This window comes from Anolis sagrei, chromosome 3 (genome assembly GCF_037176765.1).
Source record: "Anolis sagrei isolate rAnoSag1 chromosome 3, rAnoSag1.mat, whole genome shotgun sequence".
In the NCBI taxonomy this organism is placed as follows: domain Eukaryota; kingdom Metazoa; phylum Chordata; class Lepidosauria; order Squamata; family Dactyloidae; genus Anolis; species Anolis sagrei.
In genome coordinates, this window is record NC_090023.1 from 222,833,927 (window position 1) to 222,857,716 (window position 23,790).

The 23,790-nt window shown below is 41.2% G+C and overlaps 1 protein-coding gene across 2 annotated transcripts in view; it reads right to left on the bottom strand.

The window, feature by feature from the left end:
• The window catches only part of IGF2BP2 (insulin like growth factor 2 mRNA binding protein 2), a 76,469-nt gene extending 53,636 nt beyond the window's left edge, over window positions 1–22,833 (bottom strand). Inside the window, exons 1-2 of one of the 2 annotated variants that reach the window (XM_060768032.2) lie at window positions 22,419–22,833; window positions 19,879–19,939 (exon numbers count right to left, since the gene is read on the bottom strand). In XM_060768032.2, the coding sequence (XP_060624015.2) occupies window positions 19,879–19,939; window positions 22,419–22,593 (236 nt within the window). In that variant the 5' untranslated portion in view covers window positions 22,594–22,833. The remainder of the gene's footprint in view (window positions 1–19,878; window positions 19,940–22,418) is intronic. The other variant, XM_060768033.2, reaches the window with a different exon arrangement.
• Window positions 22,834–23,790: the final 957 nt, after the last annotated feature.

Below are 23,790 nucleotides of genomic sequence, written 5' to 3' on the forward strand. Positions count from 1 at the left end.
TTCCCCCGCCACTTTTTTTTCTTCCTTAACCTTTACATCTCTATGTAAACTAAAGTGCATTCAAACGTAATGGAGATAAAAGGAGCTAAAATCAACTGGAAAAGGAATGAAGTGGCTCTCCAGATTTTCAGAGGTTAGTGGAACAGGATCCCTGTGAAAGTGAGTAACAAAATTGACTTGAGATAATATATCTCTAGGGGTTTCAAGGTTCTCCAGCATGACTGTATAGCAGGTATGTGCAAACTTCAGCCCTCCAGGTGTTTTGAACTTCAACTCACAAATTCTGAACAGCCTACTTACTGGCTGCTAGAAATATTTGGGAGTTGAAGTAAAAAACACCTGGAGGGCTGAAGTTTACCCATGCCTGCTCTATAGATAACATCTGCTGGAAGCTGGCCCTAGAATTGCACTGGAGGGCTTAGAGATCCCTAGAGAGGCCCAAAGTGCGGCTGCCAGGTGCTAACTGGGGCTGGAGACAGGGAGCAGACAATCTGCCTGTTGTTGCAGCTCCACTGGCTGCCAGTCTGTTACCAGGAACAATTCAAAGTGTGGTTATGACCTTTAAAGCCCTAACAGTTCTGGTCCAGGCTATTTGGTTGACCGCATCCCCTTGTATGAACCTGCCATGGCACTGAGATCGCCAGGAAAGGCTCTTCTCTTGGTCCCACCTCTATCTCAAGCTTGGTTGGTGGGAACGAAAGAGCAGGCCTTCATTCTTGGTGTCTGCCTCCCAACTCTGGAACTCCCTGCCCAGGGAAGCCAGAATGGCCCCCTCCCTGCTGTCCTTCTGGCAGCAGGCTACAATGTTTTTATTCAAACAGGCATTTAAAGGAGAAGGTGTTTAAGATCAGGGGATCTGTGTTGCTCCCTTTTAAGTATTTGCTAGTCTGGGGATGCTGTGGTTTTTAACTTTGAATATGTTTGATGGATTTTAACTGAATGTTTTAATGCTGTTTGTGTTTGATTCTGTTTCAATGTTTGTATATTTGTATATTTTAAATTGGATACCAATGATTTTATGTCAAGCCGCTCTGACTTCCCTTTGGGGAGATAAAGCAGGGTATAAATAAATATACTACTACTACTACTACTACTACTACTACTAATAATAATAATATAAAAAAGCAAACCTGCTGAAACGTAAGTCTGACTGTAATAAGAGGCAGTGCTAAGAAACTACAATTAACAGTGCATAAAAGTAAAGCCACTCTTCATCCAGCCCTCTTCAGCAATCAACTGTCAGATCAATTTCTCTAAAAGCTAATGGTTACAAAGTTCCTACACATTTGTACCCTTGTCCTTTACATATTATGATAGATACTGACAAAAGATATAGAGACCAAAAAAAATTGAAATCCACAACATGTAAATATTTAAACTTGGATGATATCAGTATGTGTCTAAACAAAAGTGCTGAGCAACACTGGTATCCTTGAAGATATATCTGTCTGTAATAACTGGCAAGTTTAGCTCATGCAAAGAGCTGTTTATCACATTAAAGACTGTCTGTGGATAGTATCCACATTCAACAGCACAAAACAGTTGTAAAGTTTAGTGGAAATTATACCATAGTTGAATACTTTTTCTTGTGGTGGCATATTGGCTAAATATTCAGCAAATACTTTCTATCTAATAAGATGTTCTGATGTGATAGTTATTTTGGGAAAAATACTTGATATTTGTACTTTTTGATCATCCTGTATTTTTTAAACATGATTTAATACATGATGCTTGACATGGAAAATGAGTAATTGTTTGACAAATGGCAAGTCTATGAGACTGTATATCTCAATACCTGTCAATCAAAAGAACTTTAAAGGAAAATGGTTTAAGGAGTTGGATTGTAAAGAAAACCTAAACACCCTCATATTTGAAATTATCGGTAATCTGAAACTCAAGTGGTACATTTCATCTTTAACACAAAGCTTTATAAAAAAATAGTAATTTTCTGCCTCTCACCTAGTTCAAACCATTTCTAGATACTTCAGAATACAGATAGATGTTTTATACAATGACAGATTATTTGTCCATTGAATCCAGTATTGTCTGCTTTGGCCAGCTCTCCAGGGCAAAGTTATTTCACATCACTTGCTACCTGATTTTAAATGGAGATGTCAGCAAGTGACCTTGCATTGTAACAAACAGAAAATAAAAAAAACTGCATGTGTAATTTGCACAGACGTCTTTGAGGGTAAGATCTGTCTTGGAATTTCATTTTAGGGCACTGTTGTTGTATCACTTTGTGATCAGGGAAGGAAAGTGATACCATAGTTATATGTGGTATGAGTTTTCACACTGACTTGACTCTGGTTGTGTGTACATGGCATTTTAAAAGTGGACTCACAACTGCAGTGGTGTGGGAAGTCCTCATGACACATGACTGGATTCACACCAAAACCACTGCACTCACACATTAATCTATGATAGCTGATCACGGGATTTACTCTGGAGTAACTGATTCCAGAGCGATGTCACAATTCTGAAGGTGTGGATAACTGGGTCAGGGTGGATCCAGCCCAAACTTCTATCCACACCACCAGCTGAACAACTGCTGTGTTACTGTCAACAAGCAGCTCCCTCCCAGAAGCTTGCTGGCAATGACGCTTCTATCGATGTCACACCAGGGCAGCAAGCCATGTGACCAGAAACATGACATTGCCAGCAAGCCTCTTGTGAGCAGGCAAAGGGCTCTGGGGATGCTCCCTGGAAGCATCAGAGCAGCTCTGGATTTTTCCAGTTGGTGTAAACATACCCTATGTCTCAACAGTCCTAAAACAACAGGCAGGATATTTTTTTCCGAATGATACTGTGGTTTGCATTTTGGCGTATTTCCCATGACCATCTTCTGTACCCTGGCTGCAAGATCATGGGTTAAATTGGTGATACTGCCACTGTTCAACAATCCATGTTGTTGAAAATCAGAGCTAGAAGCCCAATGGCTTTTTATCCTTCTCTCCTAGAAAGAGAGGGGGAAAATCTACCCCATAGACTTTCAAAACTTTATGGTACAAGGGGACATTTTGGCATCCTTCTATACCATAGAAAGCCAGTTCAGTAGCTGTAGAATATAGGTAGCAATTGTATCAGCAGGATGCTTAGTGAGTCAGGTGTGCTCATTTGTTTGCTTGTTTTATACCCGACCTATTTTGAAGCATGAGGTCTGCCCTCCACTTCCACAAAACTGTCCACACACTCTTCTACTTCATTTTCTTATGGGTTTTGTTGGCCCTACAGACTCCCCAATATGTCATGCTACACACCAAATGTTCTAACTTCCAAAATGAAATTCAGAAATTCCTTTCATCCCTTTCTCCAAAATGAACTCCAGGAAACTAAAGCCTGCCAACAGAAGCTGGTCCAATACACATCACACAGTATTGTATAATGCACTGTGCTTCTCTAGATCAAATCCTGGAACAGTGTTGCAGTCAGTCCCCCAGAGCTGCCTGCTATGTTATCTCTGGCCCACTTAAACAATCAAAACACAGTTTATTCAACACAGAGAAAACCTAGAAAACAACCTCGTGCTACACGAGTCAGAAATACTCATGGAAAAACAACAACCATGCCTCGAAATTCAGTTTCTAGCTGGCTGCCAGGTCTATAAATAGACAGGAAACAAGGCATTTGCTTCATAACCCAGCATTATCTCACTGTGTCCTGGATATCGGTGGTTATACTTCAAGATCAAGGAATCCCCTGTAAAAGTCTCAAAGCTCTGAGAATCCCTGACCTCAGAGAACTTGTAGATTTGAACAGGAGTTTTAAAACTGTAGGGGTCCTACTCTTCATTAGCATTTTTCACACATGTAAACTTCCATGGGAAGGTCACATAACTAAGTGGAGCCTTAAGGAAGGAAGTCAGGGTGCAGGGAATCTCATGTCCTGGTATAGAAATGTTAAGTAATCTATTCAATTTGCTGTCATTTCCCTTTCAGCGAGAACTGAATCAAATCAAGAGGATAATAGGAAACTAGCAATGCTATACGATTGTGGGATCAGTAGTACAAGCAGAGAAAAGCTAAAGTTCTTCAAACTAACCTGAATCAGTTAAGTGCTGCTGACCAACCCTTATTTACTGATCTGGTTGATTATTCTAGCATTACATTTATTATTATAACAAACACTGACATGGAGGAGGTGAGAACTGTGATACTGATGTGTCAGATACAGCTCTAGCTACGCAATTCTAAAAGAAGTCTGACATCTGCCTAAACTTCTACAGCCCAGAAATAATTTACACTGTGTTTACAAAGGAGAACAGAGATCCATCATTATTACTTTGGTGGGGCCCCTGATGGTGCAATGGGTAAACACTTGTGGCAGGATTGCTGACCAACAGGTCAGTGGTGTGAATCTGGGGAGAGCGGCTTGAGCTCCCTCTGTCAGCTCCAGTTCCCCATGTGGGACATGAGAGAAGCCTCCCACAAGGATGGTAAAAGCATGAAAACATCTGGGTGTCCTCTGGGCAACGTCCTTACAGACGGCCAATTCTCTCACAGCAGATGCGACTTAACAGTTTCCCGACACAAAAAAAATCACTATTGTTTGAATATAAATACCACAAATAGATCTCACATGCAGTACTTATTATGACATACAATACAACTCCCATATCCATAGTTTCATTTATCCACGTCTGACAAAATATGTTATCTCTAGGCATTTTCTTGGTCCTCCGGCACAACTCCACTGCATTCTTGATCTAAAAGGCCTTCATTTCAACAGTATTTGATATTATATGCGGTTCCAAGAAGAAGCAAAGTCTGGGAACATGCAGAGGTTGTACTGTATATTAGTTGTTCATATAAACTTAACAGTAAAAGACATTTCTTGCTAACACAACCTGTTTTGCTGGCAAAATACTGACTGTGAAGAACTGCAGCTAACATCTGAAAGATTGCAGATTCTCAACTCAGTTTTAGGTGCATATGTCAAAATCTAATAGAACTATAAATGTTTATATTTCATGCTAGGCTTTGTCTTGCATATCATTTTAGGCAACTTCTATAAACTATTATCTTTCTTTTCCATGGAAACAATCCATATATTCTATATATTGTACTGTCAGTCTTCATTTCACAAGTTAAGTTTTCTTAGAAAACAGCATGCAACACCAGGAGTAAACAAAACTTTGACCTTTCGTCCTATATCAGTACTCTAGCAGTGCTTTAGATTGCTATTGTGCTAAAGAATCAAGAGGCAGAAGAAAGTTTCATTCATTAAGGATCTCCTTGTCCATTCACAGATCTGTTTGCAAATAGCGATTTCCTTCTTTATTCATTACAGCTGGAATGCAAGGGAAGAATCCTCCAGTGCTGACCAGAATTTAATGCTCTGTGCTCACTCAGGATTATTGCCAAAATCCTACATCAAGTCATTCACTCTGAGAAGAACTCTGGACTGGCATTGAAATTATTACCATGTACTTTGTACTCAAGTGCACACTTTCAGTTTTTATATCACCGTCTCTGTCTTTTAGGGAGGAAAAGCAAAGATGAAAGTATCTCTTTTCTCAGTTGTATCTACATCATAGTATCACTTTTGATATCCTTTGCCGACTGAAGTCCTTTTACAACATCAGCATAAACAGAAGCAAAAAGCCTTTACTTGACTGAGACCTCTAATAAACCCTCGCTCTCCTTCACCGCACTCTCATTCAACAACACGCAGCATCATAAGGTCTCGTGGCACTGCCATCATTCACGTCTGGGTGGCAGCTGATCTCATTCATAAAACTGCAGCCAGATCACACACGATGCTGGGAAATTAGGAAGTTCCATCATTAAATAAACTTTTAAAGATTCAGATCTATATTGAACCATAAATACTATTCACAGTTCCACCAATCGAAAATTATGAATGCCGGTAATAAAGGCTCTCTATTTCACTTTCTAAAGCAAGTTGTGTGAGCAGAATAATCACAGGCAAACAAAGTCATCCCTAAGACAGGAAAGAGATAGAGTTGTTCTTGGAAATGTGTAAGACTAAAATCCAGTGTTATAAAACATTAAATGTGCAATAATCTAAAGGTAACATATAGCCATTTCAGCTTCCCCACCAACAGATTTGTTGCTAGAAGGGGAAAAAGGGGGAAAGCCGTAAGGTATATAAAGGAAGTTATAAGCGACATCTGGACATCCCTTTAAAAATCTATGATGCAAAGTAGTTGCACAAGAAAAGGCTCGTTTAGAAGAAACCTATAATTACAGAGATAGAATGACTATCTTTCTTTTGAAAAAAATAGTATTTCAATATACCTCGCAAGCCAAACCTTATGAACCACAAGCCAAAACCTCAACCTCAAGTAAACATCTTCAACTGACAAGTAGAGAGCGAAGGCAATGTACACCTGGGAACAAAGAAACTGTTTCCTTCCATCAATACCATCATAGCCAAACATCTGCACAAGCAGTTGCAGTGTGGACAGGATAAGGAACCAACTTTCTTCAAACAAAACCTGCCATTCTACCCATGGGATGCCACCTGAATACATATACTTTCACACTTGCATCCACAACCATATAGAATCATCGAGTTGAAAGAAACCTCGTGGGCCATCTAGTCCAACCCCTGCCAAGAAACAGGAAAATCGTATTCAAAGCACCCCTGACAGATGCTTTGTCCAGGCTTAGTTTTAAAGCCTCCAAAGAAGGATACTCTACTACACTATCAGGCAGAGAGTTCCACTGCTGAACAGTTCTCACAGTCAGGAAATTCTTCCTAATGTTCAGGTGGAATCTCCTTTCCTGTAATTTGAAGCCCTTGTTCCGTGCCCTTGTCTCCAGGGCAACAGAATTCCCCTCACATATTTATACATGGTCATCATGTCTCCTCTCAGCCTTCTCTTCTGCAGGCTAAACATACACAGCTCTTTAAGCCACTCCTCATAGGGCTTGCTCTCCAGACCCTTGATCATTTTAGTCGCCCTTCTCTGGACACATTCCAGCTTGTCCGCATCTCCCTTAACATCTCCATCTGTCTTGGGAAAGACAGATGACCATTTGTCTCAAGCAGCTGAAATCCCTACCCTACATCTCTATATTTTTGTGGTCCTTCTATCATCTTTTTCTCAAAAGATTTCAAAGTTTCTAAAAAACCTGCAGCACTGGTTTGATCAAAAACAGTAGAACAATAGGAAAAAGTATACACATTATACCCATGATGGCTTTATCATGTTTTCATAGCTCTTCTCCAGCCAGAAAAACAACCATGCAAGATTTATTTTTCTTTCATTGCCATCTGTCTCACTGCAGAGATTACCAGCAACTCTTTCCTTGAAAAGGTAATACAAGGCTTGCCTTATATGAAGTCAGGCCACCATTTCTCCAGTGCTGTATTGGTGACTGGTAGTCCCTTGGATACTGGCAATAATGTGCTTTCCAAAATGATCCTCACTCACTTCCATTCTGATTGCCCTCCTCATGTTGTAAGAAAGGTAACGTTAAAATCCTTTAACAAGCTGACCTGAGGACTGGGCAGGAGCAGTAGTCTGAGACCCCTTTCACACAGCTGAGTAAAATTCTACATTATTTGCTTTGAACTGGGATATATGGCAGTGTGGACTCAGATAACCCAGTTCAAAGCAGATATTGTGGGATTTTCTGCCTTGATATTCTTGGTTATATGGCTTTGTGGAAGGGCCCTGAGGAGAACTAAGAAAAAGAAACAAGGCAATAAGCCAGCATTGTATATCAGAAAGGGAAGTCAATATCAGGCAGTTAACCACCTTAACCCCCATTCTATACAATCCTGGGGTTTGTCAGTGAATGAAGTACGAGTTTGATATTGCTTATCCGGAATTATGAAATGCTCCAAAATCCAAAAATGTCAACATGAGTGATTGAGAGAATGACACTTCAGTTTTGTGCTGGTTCAAGTGTAAATACATCTTGTTTCATGCACAATATTGGATATATAATTACTTCAGGCTGTGAGTATAAGGTATATATGACACGTACATGAATTTTGTGTTTAGACTTGGGTCCCATCTCCATGATATCTCATTACGTGTATTCCAAATTCGGGGAGGGGGGGTGGTTATATATGGTCTCAAGCATTTCGGATACTTAATTATACCTCGAGTCCTCCATTACAGAGTTCAAGTTCTCTTATCAAAGTAATTAACACGGCAATGCAAAAATTAACAGAGTATGAAATCAGATGCAATATCTATCAATAGGATTAACTGAATATCTGAAGTCAAATAACATGAAGTTTAGCTTGCGTCAGAAAACAACCCCCAGAGGGTCACTTACATGTTTTCAAATGAAAGATTAGCATCATGACCTCCAGAGGCTGATAAACAATTAGTACCCCAAACAGATTACAGTAAAATGGTATGAGTAAACCAGTCTCATGATCCTGGGCAACACTGAGTCATGTTATTCAAGGTTGGCAATAATGCAATTGTAACAGCAAATTAAAAAAAATGATGTCAAAGAAAGAGAAACAGCCAGTGTCTTAGATAAGAGAGGATGGGGCCATTTCTATGCACGAGAGAAAGCGGAAATTGATTGGGACAGCATGGGATCGAGTCCATGGGTCCCCAGCCTTTTGAGCTATTAGCACATTTGGAATTGTGAAAACTAGAAAAGGGCATTTAAAAACTGGCTCCCAGAAGGGGAAAGGAATGATCACAAAATGGTGGTTGCTGTGGTGTGATGGCTACGGTCAGTCACAAAACACCCGTTTCACAGAAGAGGAAAATAGTAAGGCTAATAAGTTAGGTGTCTACATTGTCTAAGACCAAAGTGGGGTCTGAGCACCAGAATGCATAATCACCCCTTTGAGCTCATGGTTTTTCTTCTAGGAGACCCCACATTTCAGAAAAGGGCAAGACAATTATTTCCCCTGAATTTCAGGTTAAGGCAAGACTATTCATTTTTCACACACTAAACAACCCTTTCACATTGCGGCCAGGAACAAAAAGGTCAACACTTTCTGTTGTTATGGATCACCTAAACTGACCCACAAGTTCAATCTCTTTGTTTATGTGTCTCTCTGGATCTCACCTTTTACTCTCCTACTCCAATTCCACCATCACATGACTCCTTCACCCATGATACAAGCACATGAACATGCCTTCCCAATACCAACATGTCCTGGCATTCTTCCTTGCCTCTTCAAGTTCAGTTTGCAGTCTTTCTTCCCATTTTCCAAATCACTATGTTCTCTGAACATACCTTTAAAACCACCATGGCCTACCTCACAGTGTTTCCTGCTCCCTCTAGTCCTGCGGTTCCCAACCTGTGGTCTGTGGACCACCAGTGGTCCACAAGAATTAAAATATGGTCTTGGACCTCACCATTACTACACCGTTGCAATGAGAGCACCTGGTCTCACAAAATCCTCTTATAGTGCCGAAGCTTATTTAATACATTTTTCTGTGGGCAAGCATATGGTGACTACTGGATGTCATATGTTCTGTATCAGAAACTAGAGCTGATGTGGTCTATCCAATGCAATTTTTGGAATCAGCACCCTAAATAACCAAACTGAACCTAAAGTTAACCAAAAACGGATTCACAGCCCTTTTGCTACCAATGTTGGAGAGTAGTTCCTGGTCAAAGCGGTCCCTGGTCAAAAGAAAAGGTTGGGAACCACTGCTCTAGTCTTTTCCCTGGAATATGGAAAAGTTATTTTTGGATGACAAACACCTTAATCCCCTCTACAGGAAAGACTGGTGGCTAGGGGATTCTGGGAGTTACAGACTTAAAAATAAAGTTTTACCAACTTCTGGATTTCCTGCAAACTTCCCTTGAAAGTTTACTAAACAAGTGATGCATATCTTCTCTCTTTCTTTAAAAGTTTTGACAAGTAGCAAAGAGGGGCTTTTAGCAGGTAGCCAAAGCCTTCTGTTTCTCCCAATTGCTTTTTTAAACATGGGGGGACAACGCAAATCAGCCATCTGCCACTATCACATATATAAATACTTTCAGATCTATATGGGTGATTGGCATTTAGGGGAAAAGGTGGTGGGTGGCTTCACTTTGCAACTACCAAGACAAGGAGGGAAAAACAGATGCATTTAAAAAAAACTGGAGCAGGAATCTTAGCAGGAAATGGTTATTTCAGCACATCAGTACGGTGGACCCCAGGTGTAACCCAAGCCATACCCTTTTTGGGGATGACTCTGGTTATTTGTAGCAAAGGGAAGTGATGAGAACAGGATGGCAAGATTACATTTAGATATTTAGGACTGCAGATCATTTCAATTGTCAGGCATTACACGAGAGGACCAGAAAAGGAGATAAAAAGTGTGCTAAGCATGCTTCAACCCCTTGATGAGACCACTATTGGAAAGAAGAACCCATATAATCTAGAGCTTTCTTTTTTTATTTCAGGAGCGACTTGAGAAACTGCAAGTCGCTTCTGATGTGAGAGAATTGGCCATCTGCAAAGACGTTACCCAGGGGACGCCCAGATGTTTTGATGTTTTACCATCCTTGTGGGAGGCTTCTCTCATGTCCCTGCATGGGGAGCTGGAGTTGACAGAGGGAGCTCATCCATGCTTTCACCAGATTTGAACCTCCAACCTGTCGGTCTTAAATCCTGTCAGCACAAGGGTTTAACCCACCGCGCCACGGAGGGCAATGAAATTCATACATTTGTTTTCCAATTCTTACAATGCTTCTGAGAGGGGTTGCGATACACAGAGGTTGTGTTACAAGTTACTTAAGGATCAGACTACCAGTCAACATTTAAAAAGAAATTATCTGAAGCTCAAGCAGCAACATATTGCTGTTCTAGTGTATCTGGAGATCTCTCTCTGCTTGTCCTCTGGGCATAGTTCAGAGGGATTAAATTGAATGTACCAAGACCTAAAAAGTCTGGTTCTATGCAGAACCAAAAGGCTGCTTTCTCACATTCTCACTTCAACTGATCAAGAGAGCATTTTTCCCAATTAACATGTTTTAATTTATTTTCAAATATAGTACCACTCCCAATTTCACCAAAGATGCCAGACTTAACCTTCACAGTAAACTAATAATGAGCCTCTCCAACCTTTATTCTGCTTCCTTTGAAAAAAACTTAGAAAGTTACTTTTTAAAAGTATATGTAATTCACTTCAAAGCATCACGGCCACTACTGCAAAAAACTGAAAACCAAATTGCATGAGACACAACCATTCTTCCTCTATAGCCCTTAAAAACACCTTTAGAAGGTAAGCTTTCAAGAGAACTGTAAAAGGTACTTAGAAAACGTTGCTTGTTATATCAAGAGGGCAAGAAGTTAATTAGCTCCTGTTCATTATAATATTCTAGAAGTGCAATTTCACAGCTTTTTTGTTGGATGTAAGAAATTTGTTACAGATAACTATGTCTCTTGTAAATCATTAATTCAAAACTCTGTTTTAACAACTTGTCTTCATGCTCTACTTTTCCTTATCCCTTCTGTCTCGATAGGTTATTTGTGCCTGTGTTATACAGCATGTAGAGAAACCTCTCCATCATAATACCCTCAAGAAAACAGAGAAAGGTTGCCACCATTTGTATGTGACAATAATGTCAGAAAGACATTATTGGGGTTGCTTTCCTGTTTCTGAAGAGCTGCAAATCCACATGCAATCATTTTATGAAAGCTATGCAAACTCTTACTACCAGGTGACAGTTATAGGCTGGGATTAAGACTCAGTAGTTCTAATCTGACATTAATTTTCTAAGAAAATTATTTAAAGGGAGATCAAGAGCAAAATTTGTTTTGAAACTTCCAAAATAAATGAATGGATGGGACAAAAATATCTCTAGATCTTTACAAGGACGATAAAATGTGCAGAAACCCCTATGAAATATTATCCCAGGCTTAAAAGAAATTACAATGAGAACTATGTAACCAAAATGTTTAAGTTTAGCAAGATACAAATAGGGCAGCATTAAGTATTGTGCAAAAAGGGAGCTAGATTAAAAATATCTAGATAAATGACATTTCCAAAACAAAAGAGAAGTATCAATGAAAAGATTAGCATCCCACAGAAAGACAGTATCAATGTGCAGAGCTATAATATACCCCAAAAAAAACCCCATTGTCTCCTTTGCAGATAGAAGAAATTGAAAGTCTGATTTTGGATTAGAAATTACCTATGATATTGAACAATGGGTTTTTTCTTATTTTTACAAAAGAACTACATTGTTCAAGAACTTTGTTATTTTGTTATAACTTTTTAGTTAATGTAGGAAAGAAATGGAAATTAGAGCTTTCTTTACACACACCAAAATGCAATTTCACACCAGTAAAACTACTCACTTCTAAACAGTAATCATGATTGTTTGCTACAGATTTTTTCAAACAGGTTATTCTACAACATACAGATTGCTCAAATCATTATACCTTTGTGCTTGTAAAACAATAAAACTGTTTGTTTTCTGTATTAATTAATTAATTAGAAGCTTAATGGGAGTTAATATAGAAAAAGCTAAACCATCTTTTCACTTATCCAAAGCTGGAGCATATTAAACTTCCAAATCATGCTGATTTTGTTTTAATCAGGATCAACCCCTCAAACAAACAGCTTTCATGCCACCAAATAAAAAATGTAATCCCGAAGGAAAATATAGGTTAATTAGCATTTTTATACTAGGTGACTCAGAATTTCCCAAACTCACCCTTTGGGGCCATATTGTGTTTTACAAGTGTAGAATACATAGTAAACATATCAACTCAAGAGCTAAACAGTTCAGTTTGTATTGGGGTAAACATATTCCCAATGCCTCCACCTCCACAGGACTCATTCCCTTTTTATCAAGTTGTGTGTGCATCAAGTTCTTTTGAAGGTTTGCAAATGTCAATCTATTCAGCGTGTGTAACCTCATCATCAATAAAACCCAGTCATACAGACACACTCACGGTTTTCGATATTTGGTTTTTAATCTCTGCATTTTTAGTTAAGATTTTTATTTGTGTGAATGTGTCTCCACATCCTTTCCTGAATTCCCAACACTTGAGAAACTAGATCTTAAAGAATGGGTTAGAATTTAAGAAACCAAACTTCAGGAAATTGAATGTTTTGGGACCATTTGTTTGTGAGTCATTTCTGTCTGTGTTACTGATGACCAAAACAATGGGAACTAACTGGAAAGGGAGAATTTTACTTGCTCCAGAACATAGTCTCTTGCTTCAATCCTGGAAAAGGAAGGCAAGGGCAAGCATTTGGGTTTATGCCTTTGATACAACTTAAGTGTAAACTGAGCCTTTTACATTGGACAAAGAGCTATAAATATGGATGGCCTCTCATTTCCCATTCATGCCCCCCACCAAGCAACTGGAGTATTCAGCAACCACTTTTATAGTATCACTTTAGTTTCCTCCAGATCTCCCTCTCCCCTCTAATTTTTGTGATTCTTTACATCCAGTATGAAGATGACTCACAAAAACAACATAATCCAGACCAGATATTCTAACCCTTCCTCGGGAACCAATTTTATAGTTTTGGAGAAATGTTTGTCAGGATGAGAACAGTAGGTGATTCAACAGCTCATGATTATTAAACAGACATTTCTGTCACAACAAAATTAATGTTCTTCTTAGTAAGACACAGTTTTGATTTGCATCCGAAGAGAACAATTACAGTTGCATTTTTAAAAGTATAATCTTTTCTATTAATTTATATTAAAACAATGACCTCATCACACTAGAGAATGAATCCGCTTTAAATCCAAGTTTCTGCCTCCTGAAGAATTCTGGGGTTTGTAGTTTAGGGAAGAGGTTTTTAAAGCCTCACTAAACTACAAACCCCAGAATTCTGCAGGAGGCAGAAACAAGATTTAAAGTGGATTCATTCTCTAGTGTAATGAAGTAGTATGAGTATTCAAAAAGCAAAATGAATGCATTCAAAAGTTCTTCAACACACCAAGATCATGCCCTGAAATGTTATTTTCTATTAACAAAAGGAACTATAGATTTGGATGTTAAATGAATATTGGTAGCATGTTTCAGAGGTACAATCATTTTAGGATTAGGGCAGATGAATCTATTGCTTTCATCCATAAAAGAACTGTTTCACGTTCACAGAAACATAAGTTGTATGCACATACAAGAATGTTAAGAGACATAGACTTCATTTTGCATAGAAACTGCTTTGCTTAATTAGGAAATGGTATAACATTTGATCCAATATTTTACAAGATCAAACAAGATCAAGAGATATAAAATGAGGGTTGATAAAATATTATTTTATCGGCTATAAACTGAAATTTAATAATATAATAATATAATAAAAAAAACTTTAGTTATATACCACCCTATCTCCCCAAGAGGTCTCAGGACAGTTTCCAAGCTAAGGCAAAACAGTCAATTGCCGAACAACACAAAACCCATACAAAAATGAAACACTATAAAATATAAACATAAATCCTATTAAAACAATCACAAACATTTAAAAGCCAGTTTCAGTTTTGAGAAATGCTTTTATTTATTATAAATCATTTTCAGATTTTCACCTTATTTATGATTTCATTTCTGATGTTCTTAATATTGAACAGTATTTGTTCATGGAACTTTGGTGTAAATAAAGGAACAGAACATTTTACACTAGGTTCATTATTTGATATATTAATTAATGCTGCATTTCTACATGTTTTAAACCCTCTTTCAAAAGATATATTATAGGTTTTTACATCCAGTATTTTTACATCCAGGCATGTGTTCACATCATGGTAATCTTCCCATCTGGAATATGCAGTTACATCAAAAATTAATATTAATGTAAAACACTTGTGTAAATTGTTCAGAATTACACTGAGAATTTGAGATGCAAAGAGTCTAATTCAAAAAAATGTTTCTTAGAGAAATTAAAATAAATTGTTCTGTTTCATCTGAATTTAAATACAGACAATTAATATTTACTATTTGCCTTTTGCACAATGCAGTGCATACAGCAGGCAACAAACATGAATAGGAAATCTTTCTAAATTATTATTGGCACCACCGGATACAAAACTGGTGATATTTAATTCATGAAAGGCATTAATGGCCTTTTGTCTGCAGTACCTCTCCGGCTGCAGGACCCTCCCCGCCCCACTCCCCAGCATTGTCATGTGGCTGCCACCATTTTCAAGGCGACTTCTACTTGCTTTCTCTCGATCCTTAACTTGTTTCCTATTTTTAAAGAACCACCACAAGTGAATACTCACAGCTTTTTTGCTTTCTGAAAACATCTTTTCATAGCCAGAAGCACAGGAGCAACTGATACATAAGCACACAATATACAATACATGCTTCAGAACCTGTTTAATGCAACTTACATAGAGGCTGTATTATTTGCAAACTATGAAACAGATCCTAGAGCTGCTGAATCAGAAATGCATGTCACTAATTTTAACCAGGGAAGAACTTTCAGGAAAAACCACCAAGGAATCCTGTGGCATCTTAACAGGCATCTTATACCTAGCACAGAACTAAAATCTCCAAGCCAAAGGGCTACAAAAAGTATATAATGATAAAGGTTTTCCCCCCCAGATTTACTTATATCATTGTTTTGACGACAGGGCATTTCTCTTTTAGATGGACTGCCTTATTCTTTACATTAAATTCCAAAAATATTGGTAAACGTTTCTCTGCTTTTTAATTTTTTAAAATATTTTTAATTTGAGGGGGAAAAAAACATTTATATAGACATATACTATACTTCCCCCTTTTTTGTTTCCTTTCGCCTCCCTTCTCCAGAGCCATCTCGTCATCTAAAGTCCCACCAAAAGTGCAAATCTTCATTTGGAGGTAAATTCCCATCTTCTTTTTCCAATACTTTTTCTAAAAAATGTTCTCCAAATACTTTCAAAGTCATTTTTCCCCATAATCCCTTCTTTACTTCTAAATTTTATATTAGCTTATCATTCAATGCCATTTTCCTGATTTTTTACACCATTCATTAATTTGTGTTTTCATTTTTCCTTTCCAATATTTTGCAATTAATAATCTAGCTGCTGTTAATAGCATAATCACATATTATTAAATTTTAAAAATTAATATAATTTTTATTTTTTTTAATGATAAAGGGTTTTTAGAGTCAGTTACATGAGAACTATTTGTAATAAATATGGATAAGGAAACCACAACATGATCAAGAATCTCACAGCATGACCAAAATACATGAGATTTTGTTATCAAAATACATGAGATTTTGTGAGCAAGAGCAACCCTTCACGGTACACCTTTGCACAGAAATGTACTTTGGTCCAGGAAAATTTATACAACAATCAATGGCTATACAATGTCCCAAGATGCCTTGTTGTTCTTAAATATTTTAATGGAGCAAATTATAATAAAAATGTTTTAGAATTACTGGTTTAAATCACAATATTAAAGGAATTTCAGAAGAGGCATCTGGGATTTTGTTCCTGGTGTCTGTTTTGCGCAGAAATTAATTTAAATGTAAAATGTGACATCTCAATTTGCAGACTGCATTGTGATACAAGAGATTTCTTTCAAGGATAATTTTAATTTCTAAAGTAGCTGAACACTCAAGGGTGCATTTGCTTTGTAAGAACAAGGCTGAAAAATACCCACATATTACAAAATCCAAGCACTTTTTATTTTGAAGCCTCAAATTCCACTTTTACACCATGGAAAGTTAGTTGCCATAAATTAAACATTTTGCAGACTAATTTTAAAATTGCTACAGCTGTATCTGACTAGGCAATCTGTCTGAAACCATCTTGCTAACCTCACATAATCAAGCTCCACAATGAAATCCTTGAGATAATTTATTAAGCAAACAATGCTGGAATTGATTTCCATGATTTCTTAGTGCAATTCCTGATATCACTGAATGTCTCTATGACCTGTGTGCACAAAACTTACTCTTCTAATTACCAACAGCATTAAGAAAACCCTACTGAAAGACATAGACAAACCTCATTTTCCAATTTGGAATTATACAACCTCATTTTCCCAAACCAGGATACTTCCTGAAAAGGGCACTGCAATTATAACTATGATACAGAAGGCATATTGTCATGTTGAAACCAGTGTTACACACACACAAAAATGTGACTAACTCATACAATAAAACTGCTAACCATGCAATTTGAAACGTGCATTGATGTACCTACATGCAACATAGTGATCAGACCTAGTTTTCCAAACCCAGTACGTTCAATTGGCGGTGTAGCAAATCTTAGAATTTGACCATGAAGTAATCAGCTTTTACCATTGCTCTGTTAAAAAACAACAACACCAATACCATGCACATTTACTTGGGGGATAATCCCACTGAGACAAGTGGAACTTATTTTTTAGTAAGTATGAATGGGAATGCACTAATTCTCAGGCTTTTTGTTCATAAACCAGGAACCGAGAACAGTATATCGAATATAAGTGAGGATTTGTGAATAAGAATTAGGAGTGCCCTGAATATTCATAAGTTCAAAACCCACAGAAATTTATACCTAGCACAGAACTAAAATCTCCAAGCCAAAAGTCTACAAAAAGTATATTATGATAAAGCAGGCATGGGCAAACTTCATCCCTCCAAGTGTTTTGGACTTCAACTCCCACAATTCCTAACAGCTGATAGGCTGTCAGGAATTATGGGAGTCGGAGTCTAAAACATCTGGAGAGCTCAAGTTTTCCCATGCCTGTGATCAAGGGTTTTTAGAGTCAGTTACATGAGAAATACTTAAAATAAACATGGATAAGGAAACCACAGCATGATTAAGAATCTCTAAGCAGTTTTTTTCTACTAGTGTTGCTGTTTTCATATATTCTCACAACATCATCCCATTTTATAGGTATCCGTCATGTGAATGCTCATGTGAATAATTGATATAATATTCTATATACCAGTATAATTTATATACCAATATTTAAAAACTCTAAAATCAGGACAGCAAATAAAGAGCAACACTCAAAAACAGGGGAATTCCAGACATGACTCAATCAGGGCCAGCTAACATCTCCCAAAAAAGGATTCCCTCAGGCAGCAACCAGCCAGGCTTTGAAGCTGCAAGGCCATTAAATGCTAATCAAGGTGGCCAATTGCAACATTCACACTTGCCTCAAGCAGACAAGAGATCTTATCCCACCCTGGACATTCCACAGATATATAGATTGGGTTGCTGTGAGTTTTCCGGGCTGTATGGCCGTGTTCCTGAAGCATTTTTTACTGAAATTTCACCCACATCTATGGCAGGCATCCTCAGAAGTTGTGAGATCTGTTGATGGCCTGTTTCTCCCTCCCTGGACATGCCACAGATATATAAACCCCATTTTCCTAGTTTCCAATAGACCTCACAACCTCTAAGGATGCCTCCCATAGATGTGGATGAAATGTCAGGTGAGAATGCTTCTGGAACATGGTCCATACAGCCCGGAAAACTCAAAGCAACCCAATCTATATAAGTTCTGGACTGGGTCAGTTTTCTCACAGAAACAGTATTATGTCACTTTGAAACAAATATGTTTTTAAGACAAGTATTTACCATGCTTTTGCGTCTTTTTAATATTTCAGGGAGTGAAAAACATGAGATAGGATTACTTGTGTGGGAAATTCCACACTTGTACACTCTCCATCTTTTCAGATCTGAATTTTAAATGCAATTTCTTATTCTTGGGGGGAAATCCCACTATGCCTTGCAAGAAATTAGCATGATGACCATTTCTTTTAAATGGAAGCTCAAAAATATATTTGGAACTTTCATGTTACTCAGGAAATAAAAAAAACTCTCTGAACTCTTCAGGAAATGGAATATTCTGCATTGCTCCCAAGTGTAAAGTCAATTTAGCTGCTTTTTGGAAAAAACAGACATAAAAACAGATCTTCTAAAGGAACAAAACATATTTATATGACTGGGATTATTTTCCCCTCTATAATATTAAGGGTGTGCTGCCTTGTTGGTGATTAAGAAATACAGACTATTAAAAAGAGAAGAAAAATCAACAACACCACTCTTCCACTCACTGTCTAAGAAACTTGGAAACAAAGTGCAGCAGAACATATGAGTCTGTCTATAGTTTCAGAAGTTGTGCTAGAAAACTGCAGTTGTTTATACTGTTGAAACCATAAAGTAAATGAAAACTGTATAGAGATCAAAAACACTACAATGAGGGCATCATATTCCAAAATACCACCAACAACGTTTTTTGAATGCATTTTGTATGGAATGACAGTAACCACCATCCAATGCGGAAATACAGCACAACAATAAGGACAGAGCTGTTGTTGACACAAGCCAATGCACCTCTACTATGAATTATTATCCATTTTTTTAAAAAAGCAAAGGAGATATAGTTGATACAAGACACACAGAAGAGATGCCAAAATTTCTGAATTATGAAGTAGTTGCAAAGTTAGGAATTAGCTTTTGAATATCAACCAAACAGCAACATCACATGGCTGGTAATGCTTTAGATCAGGCATGGGCAAACATGGGCCCTCCAGGTGTTTTGGACTTCAACTTAAGCAGCTGAGGAGAGAAAGGAAAGGGCCTGAGGCTGTTAGGAATGGTGGGAGTTGAAGTCCAAAACACCTGGAGGGCCTAAGTTTGTCCTGTTTCCAATTCCAACCCTGTTTCCAAACACTCCTCGTCTTAAATATCAGTTAGGGCCTTACTTCCAAGCAGATGTACACAGTAGTAGGATCAGGCTATAAACAGTTTCTAGAAAGGTCACAGGAAGCCTTTGTTAAGGCTGAATGACATTTCAAAGGAATCACCAAGTGCCTGTGGGGGGAAAACTATGTCCATACAAGAAGAGAAAACACCGGTGACTTCCAAATGAGAAAGAACAACCAAAGCAACAATGCAACTTCTAAAGTACCACACAGCCTCAACTCCAGTGACGCAATCCTGTCTCTCTCTCTCTCTCTTTCTTTCTTTTTCCAGTTATGGTGAACAAATGAGTCAATCCATTGTAGCAGAAAGAATAAGCGAGGTATGTCCTTACCTTAGTTTCTTAGGGACAGAGTAATCCACTTCCATGACTTTGCCATGCAGCTCGGCTTTACCTTGGGAGGCAAAAAGGGAAAGAAGAGAGTCAGGTCTTTGGAGAGGCTGAGAAAAGAGAACTTGAGGAAAGAGCAGCATGATTTCTGGTCACTCAGAAAGAAGCTAGTGGCAGAACAGGGGGAAAGGGGCCGATTCTGGCTGAGAGAAGTTGGGGCAAGGAGAGAGACCTTCTCCCCATGAGGACTGGCCCTTAGAGCATAAGCTGGTGGCAGAATACAGGAAAGGGGGCCATTCTGGGTGGGAGAAGTTGGGGCAAGGAGAGAGACCTTGTCCCCATGAGGCCTTGCCCCTGAGAGCATAAGGTGATGGCAGAACAGAGGAAAGGGTGCAAATTATGGGTGGGAGAAGTTGGGACAAGGAGACAGACCTTGCCCCCCATGAGGACTGGCCCTGAGAGCCTAAACTGGTAGCAGAACAGGGGTGGAAAAAGTCGGGGCAAAGAGAAAGACCTTGTCCCCATGAAGACTGGCCCTGAGAGCACAAGCTGGTGGCAGAACAGAGGAAAGGGGGCCAATTCTGGTTGGGAGAAGTTGGGGCAAGGAGAGAGACCTTGGCCCTATAAGGACTGGCCCTGAGAGCATAAGTTGATGGCAGAACAGGAGAAAGGGGGTCAATTCTGGTTGGGAGAAGCTGGGACAAGGAGAAAAACCTTGCCCCCAAGAGGACTGTCGCTGAAAGCATAAACTGGTGGCAGAATATGGGAAAGAGGGGCAATTCCGGATGGGAGAAGTTGGGGCAAGGAGAGAGACCTTGCCACCACGAGGACTGGCCCCGAGAGCATAAGCTGGTGGCAGAACAAGGAAAAGGGGACCGATTATGGGTGGGAGAAATCGAGGCAAGGAGAGAGACGTCCCCATGAGGACTGGCCCTGAGAAAGGGGGCCAATTCTGGGTGGGAGAAGTCGGGGCAAGGAGAGAGACCTTGCCCCCAGGAGGACTGGCCCTGAGAGCATAAGCTGGTGGCAGAACAGGGGAAAGGGGGCCAGTTATGGGTGGAAGAAGCCGGGGCAAGGAGAGAGACCTTGCCCCTGTGAGGACTGGCCCTGAGAGCATGTGCAGGAAGGAAGGAGCGCCTTTGTTTGGGGAGGCCTCCTCACGCCTGTGGCGCCATCCTCTCCAGCGAGGGGAAGCCACCCTCCTGGCCCAAACTCTGGCCGCATTGGCACCAACTTCCCACCTCTTTGCTGCCCTGAAGGAAGCCTGCTTGGGGCGCCCCCTCTCCCTTCCTCGCTCCACGCGGGCCTCGGTAAGGCACGTGTGAAGAAGGCCTGAGTGCGTTGGCCACGCTAAGGGCGAATTCCCCATCATTATTTGTTTGCGCGGGAGAAGTCGCAACGGGGTGTGTTTCGGTGGAGACATGGCTCTTGCCCCTACTACTAGGGACTGACCCTGAGAGCATGTGGGGGAAAGAAAGAAAGAAAGTGCCTTTGTCTGGCGGGCCCCTTTTTCCCCCGTGCCTGTGGCGCCATCCTCCTGAAGAGAGGCAACTCTCCTGACTTCAAACTCTCGGGGTCCTGAGGCGGCCTTTAAATGCCAAGGAAGGCAGGAGGGAGAAGAGGCGCCCAGAGAGAGAAACCTCTCAAGAGGGGGTGGGCAACTCAAGGGGGGCTTTGCCAAGCTGGCCAGGAGAGGGGAGGGGGAGAGAGGGGGCACGGACACCCCAACTTGGGTGGTCTCTTTCTCTTTCCCCTCCCCCCAAAGTCTCCGTTTGGCTGCCTCCTCCTCGCCCCCCCCCCCCACCCCTCTTCCTCGTCCTCGTCGGGGGTGGCTCCCCTGCTTGCTTCCCCCCCTCTGCTCTGCTCCGCTCTGCTCTGCCCTGCTCGGCTCGGCTCTGCTCCGTCCCCAGGCAGCAGGCGCGGCGCGTGAGGCGGGGCCCCGCGGGCGCCTTGGGGGCTCCGTGCTCGGGCCCCCCGCGGAGTTGGGGCCGGGCTCCTCGTAGAAAGGGGCCCCGGATCCCGCGGGAGCCGGGCGAGAGGCAAGCGGCCTTTCTCCGCGCCCGGGAGCCGCTCAATAAAATCGGAGAAAAAAATGAGCGAAAAATCCGCCCGAGAAGAAGAACGAAGCAGCAGAAAGAGAAACAGCAGCAGAGGCAGAGGCGGCGCAGCATTGAGATGGGCAGAGAGGGGAAAGTCAAGAGAGAAGAAGAAGGGGCAGAAAGAAAGGAAGGAAGGAAGAAAGTAGAGGGCTCCTCAATTGGGGCCTCAAGTGTGCGTGTCGGGCTTGGTGGGGGGGGGGGGGGGAGCGCGCGTGGAGAGACCCCACTCTCTTGTCAAGCAGGCGGGGAGTGCTTTGGACTTCGACTCCCACCCTTCCTGACCCTTTCACTCCACTTCCAGACACGAGGGACCTCCCTGCTTCTCTTCTCCCCCTCCTTGGGCCGCGTGGGTCTCCCTCTCTCTCTCTCTCTCTCGCCCTCCTTCACCAACTCCGCCGGCCACTCCACCCCCTTCTCTCCTCCTCCTTCTCCATCTCTTCTTACCCGAGAGGGTCTCGATGGCCCGGATGGCCCAGTTCTGGTCCGGATAGTCCACGAAGGCGTAGCCCGACTTGAGCAGGACCTGGCCGGCCAGGGGCAACTTCTTCTCCCCGAAGAGCTGCCGGAGCTCCTCGGCGGTCACGGCCGGGCTCAGGTTGCCGATGTAGAGCTTGTTCATCGTCCGTCCGCCTCTTCGGGGAAGAAGGAAGGAAGGAAGGAAGGAAAGGGGAGGGAAGGAAGGAGGGAGGAAGGAAGGAGCCGAGGGCCCCTCTGCTTGACTCGCCCGCCTGCTTGCTTGCCGGCCGCCCGCCCAGCCCGCCAGCCCTCGCCTGCTCGCCCGCTTCTGGAGAAGCCACCAGACCCGGCCCCAGCGCTCCTCCTCCTCCTCCTCTTCCTCCTCCTTCGCAGCCGGGCGAGGAAGAAGGGAGGAGGGAAGGAGGAGGAGGCAGGCGGAGCCCAGCCCGGCAGACCCGCCCTTCTGCTCCGGAGCCCTCTCTCAGGACCAGGAGAAGGACGAGGAAGGCGAAGAGTTCAGGCCCCCCAAGTCCTATCAAAGCACTCCCGACAGATGGCCCTCCAGAGAACGAGACTCCGCCAATGTTCGTTCCAGAGTTGAATGGGTCTTGCCTCCTTCGTCCCACGTCCCACGCTTGGATGGGTCTTCCAAGCAGGAGGTTGTTTGATTGTTTTATTTATTTTCGTGACAGGAGCGACTTGAGAAAATTGCAAGTCGCTTCTGGTGTGAGAGAATTGGTCGTTGCCCAGGGGACGCCCAGATGTTTTGATGTTTTTACCACCCTTGTGGGAGGTTTCTCTCATGTCCCCGCATGGGGAGCTGGAGCTGACAGAGGGAGCTCATCCGCGCTCTCTCGGGATTTTTTTTTTCATGTCAGGAGTGACTTGAGAAATTGCAAGTGGCTTCTGGTGTGAGAAAATTGGCCGTCTGCAATGACGTTGGCCAAGGGACGCCCGGATGTTTTGATGCATTACCATCCTTGTGGGAGGCTTCTCTCATGTCCCCTCATGAGAAGCTGGAGCTGGCAGAGGGAGCTCATCCGCGCTTTCCCCTGATTCGAACCCGCGACCTGTCAGGTCTTCAGTCCTGCCGGCACAAGCGGTTAACCCACCGGGGGCTCCTAGTTCTTTGGTGGTCTATATAGAGACCACCAAACGCTAATCAAGAAACATGAAAGGCACTGCAAACTACTAAATAATAATAATAATAATTATTATTATTATTGGAGAGAAACATCTGGAAAAGCTAACACGATATGAGGATTTAAAGATTTAAATATGAGGATTTAAAGTAGTAGTAGTAGTAGTAGTAGTAATAATAATAATAATAATAATAATAATAATAATAATCTAACTCAAC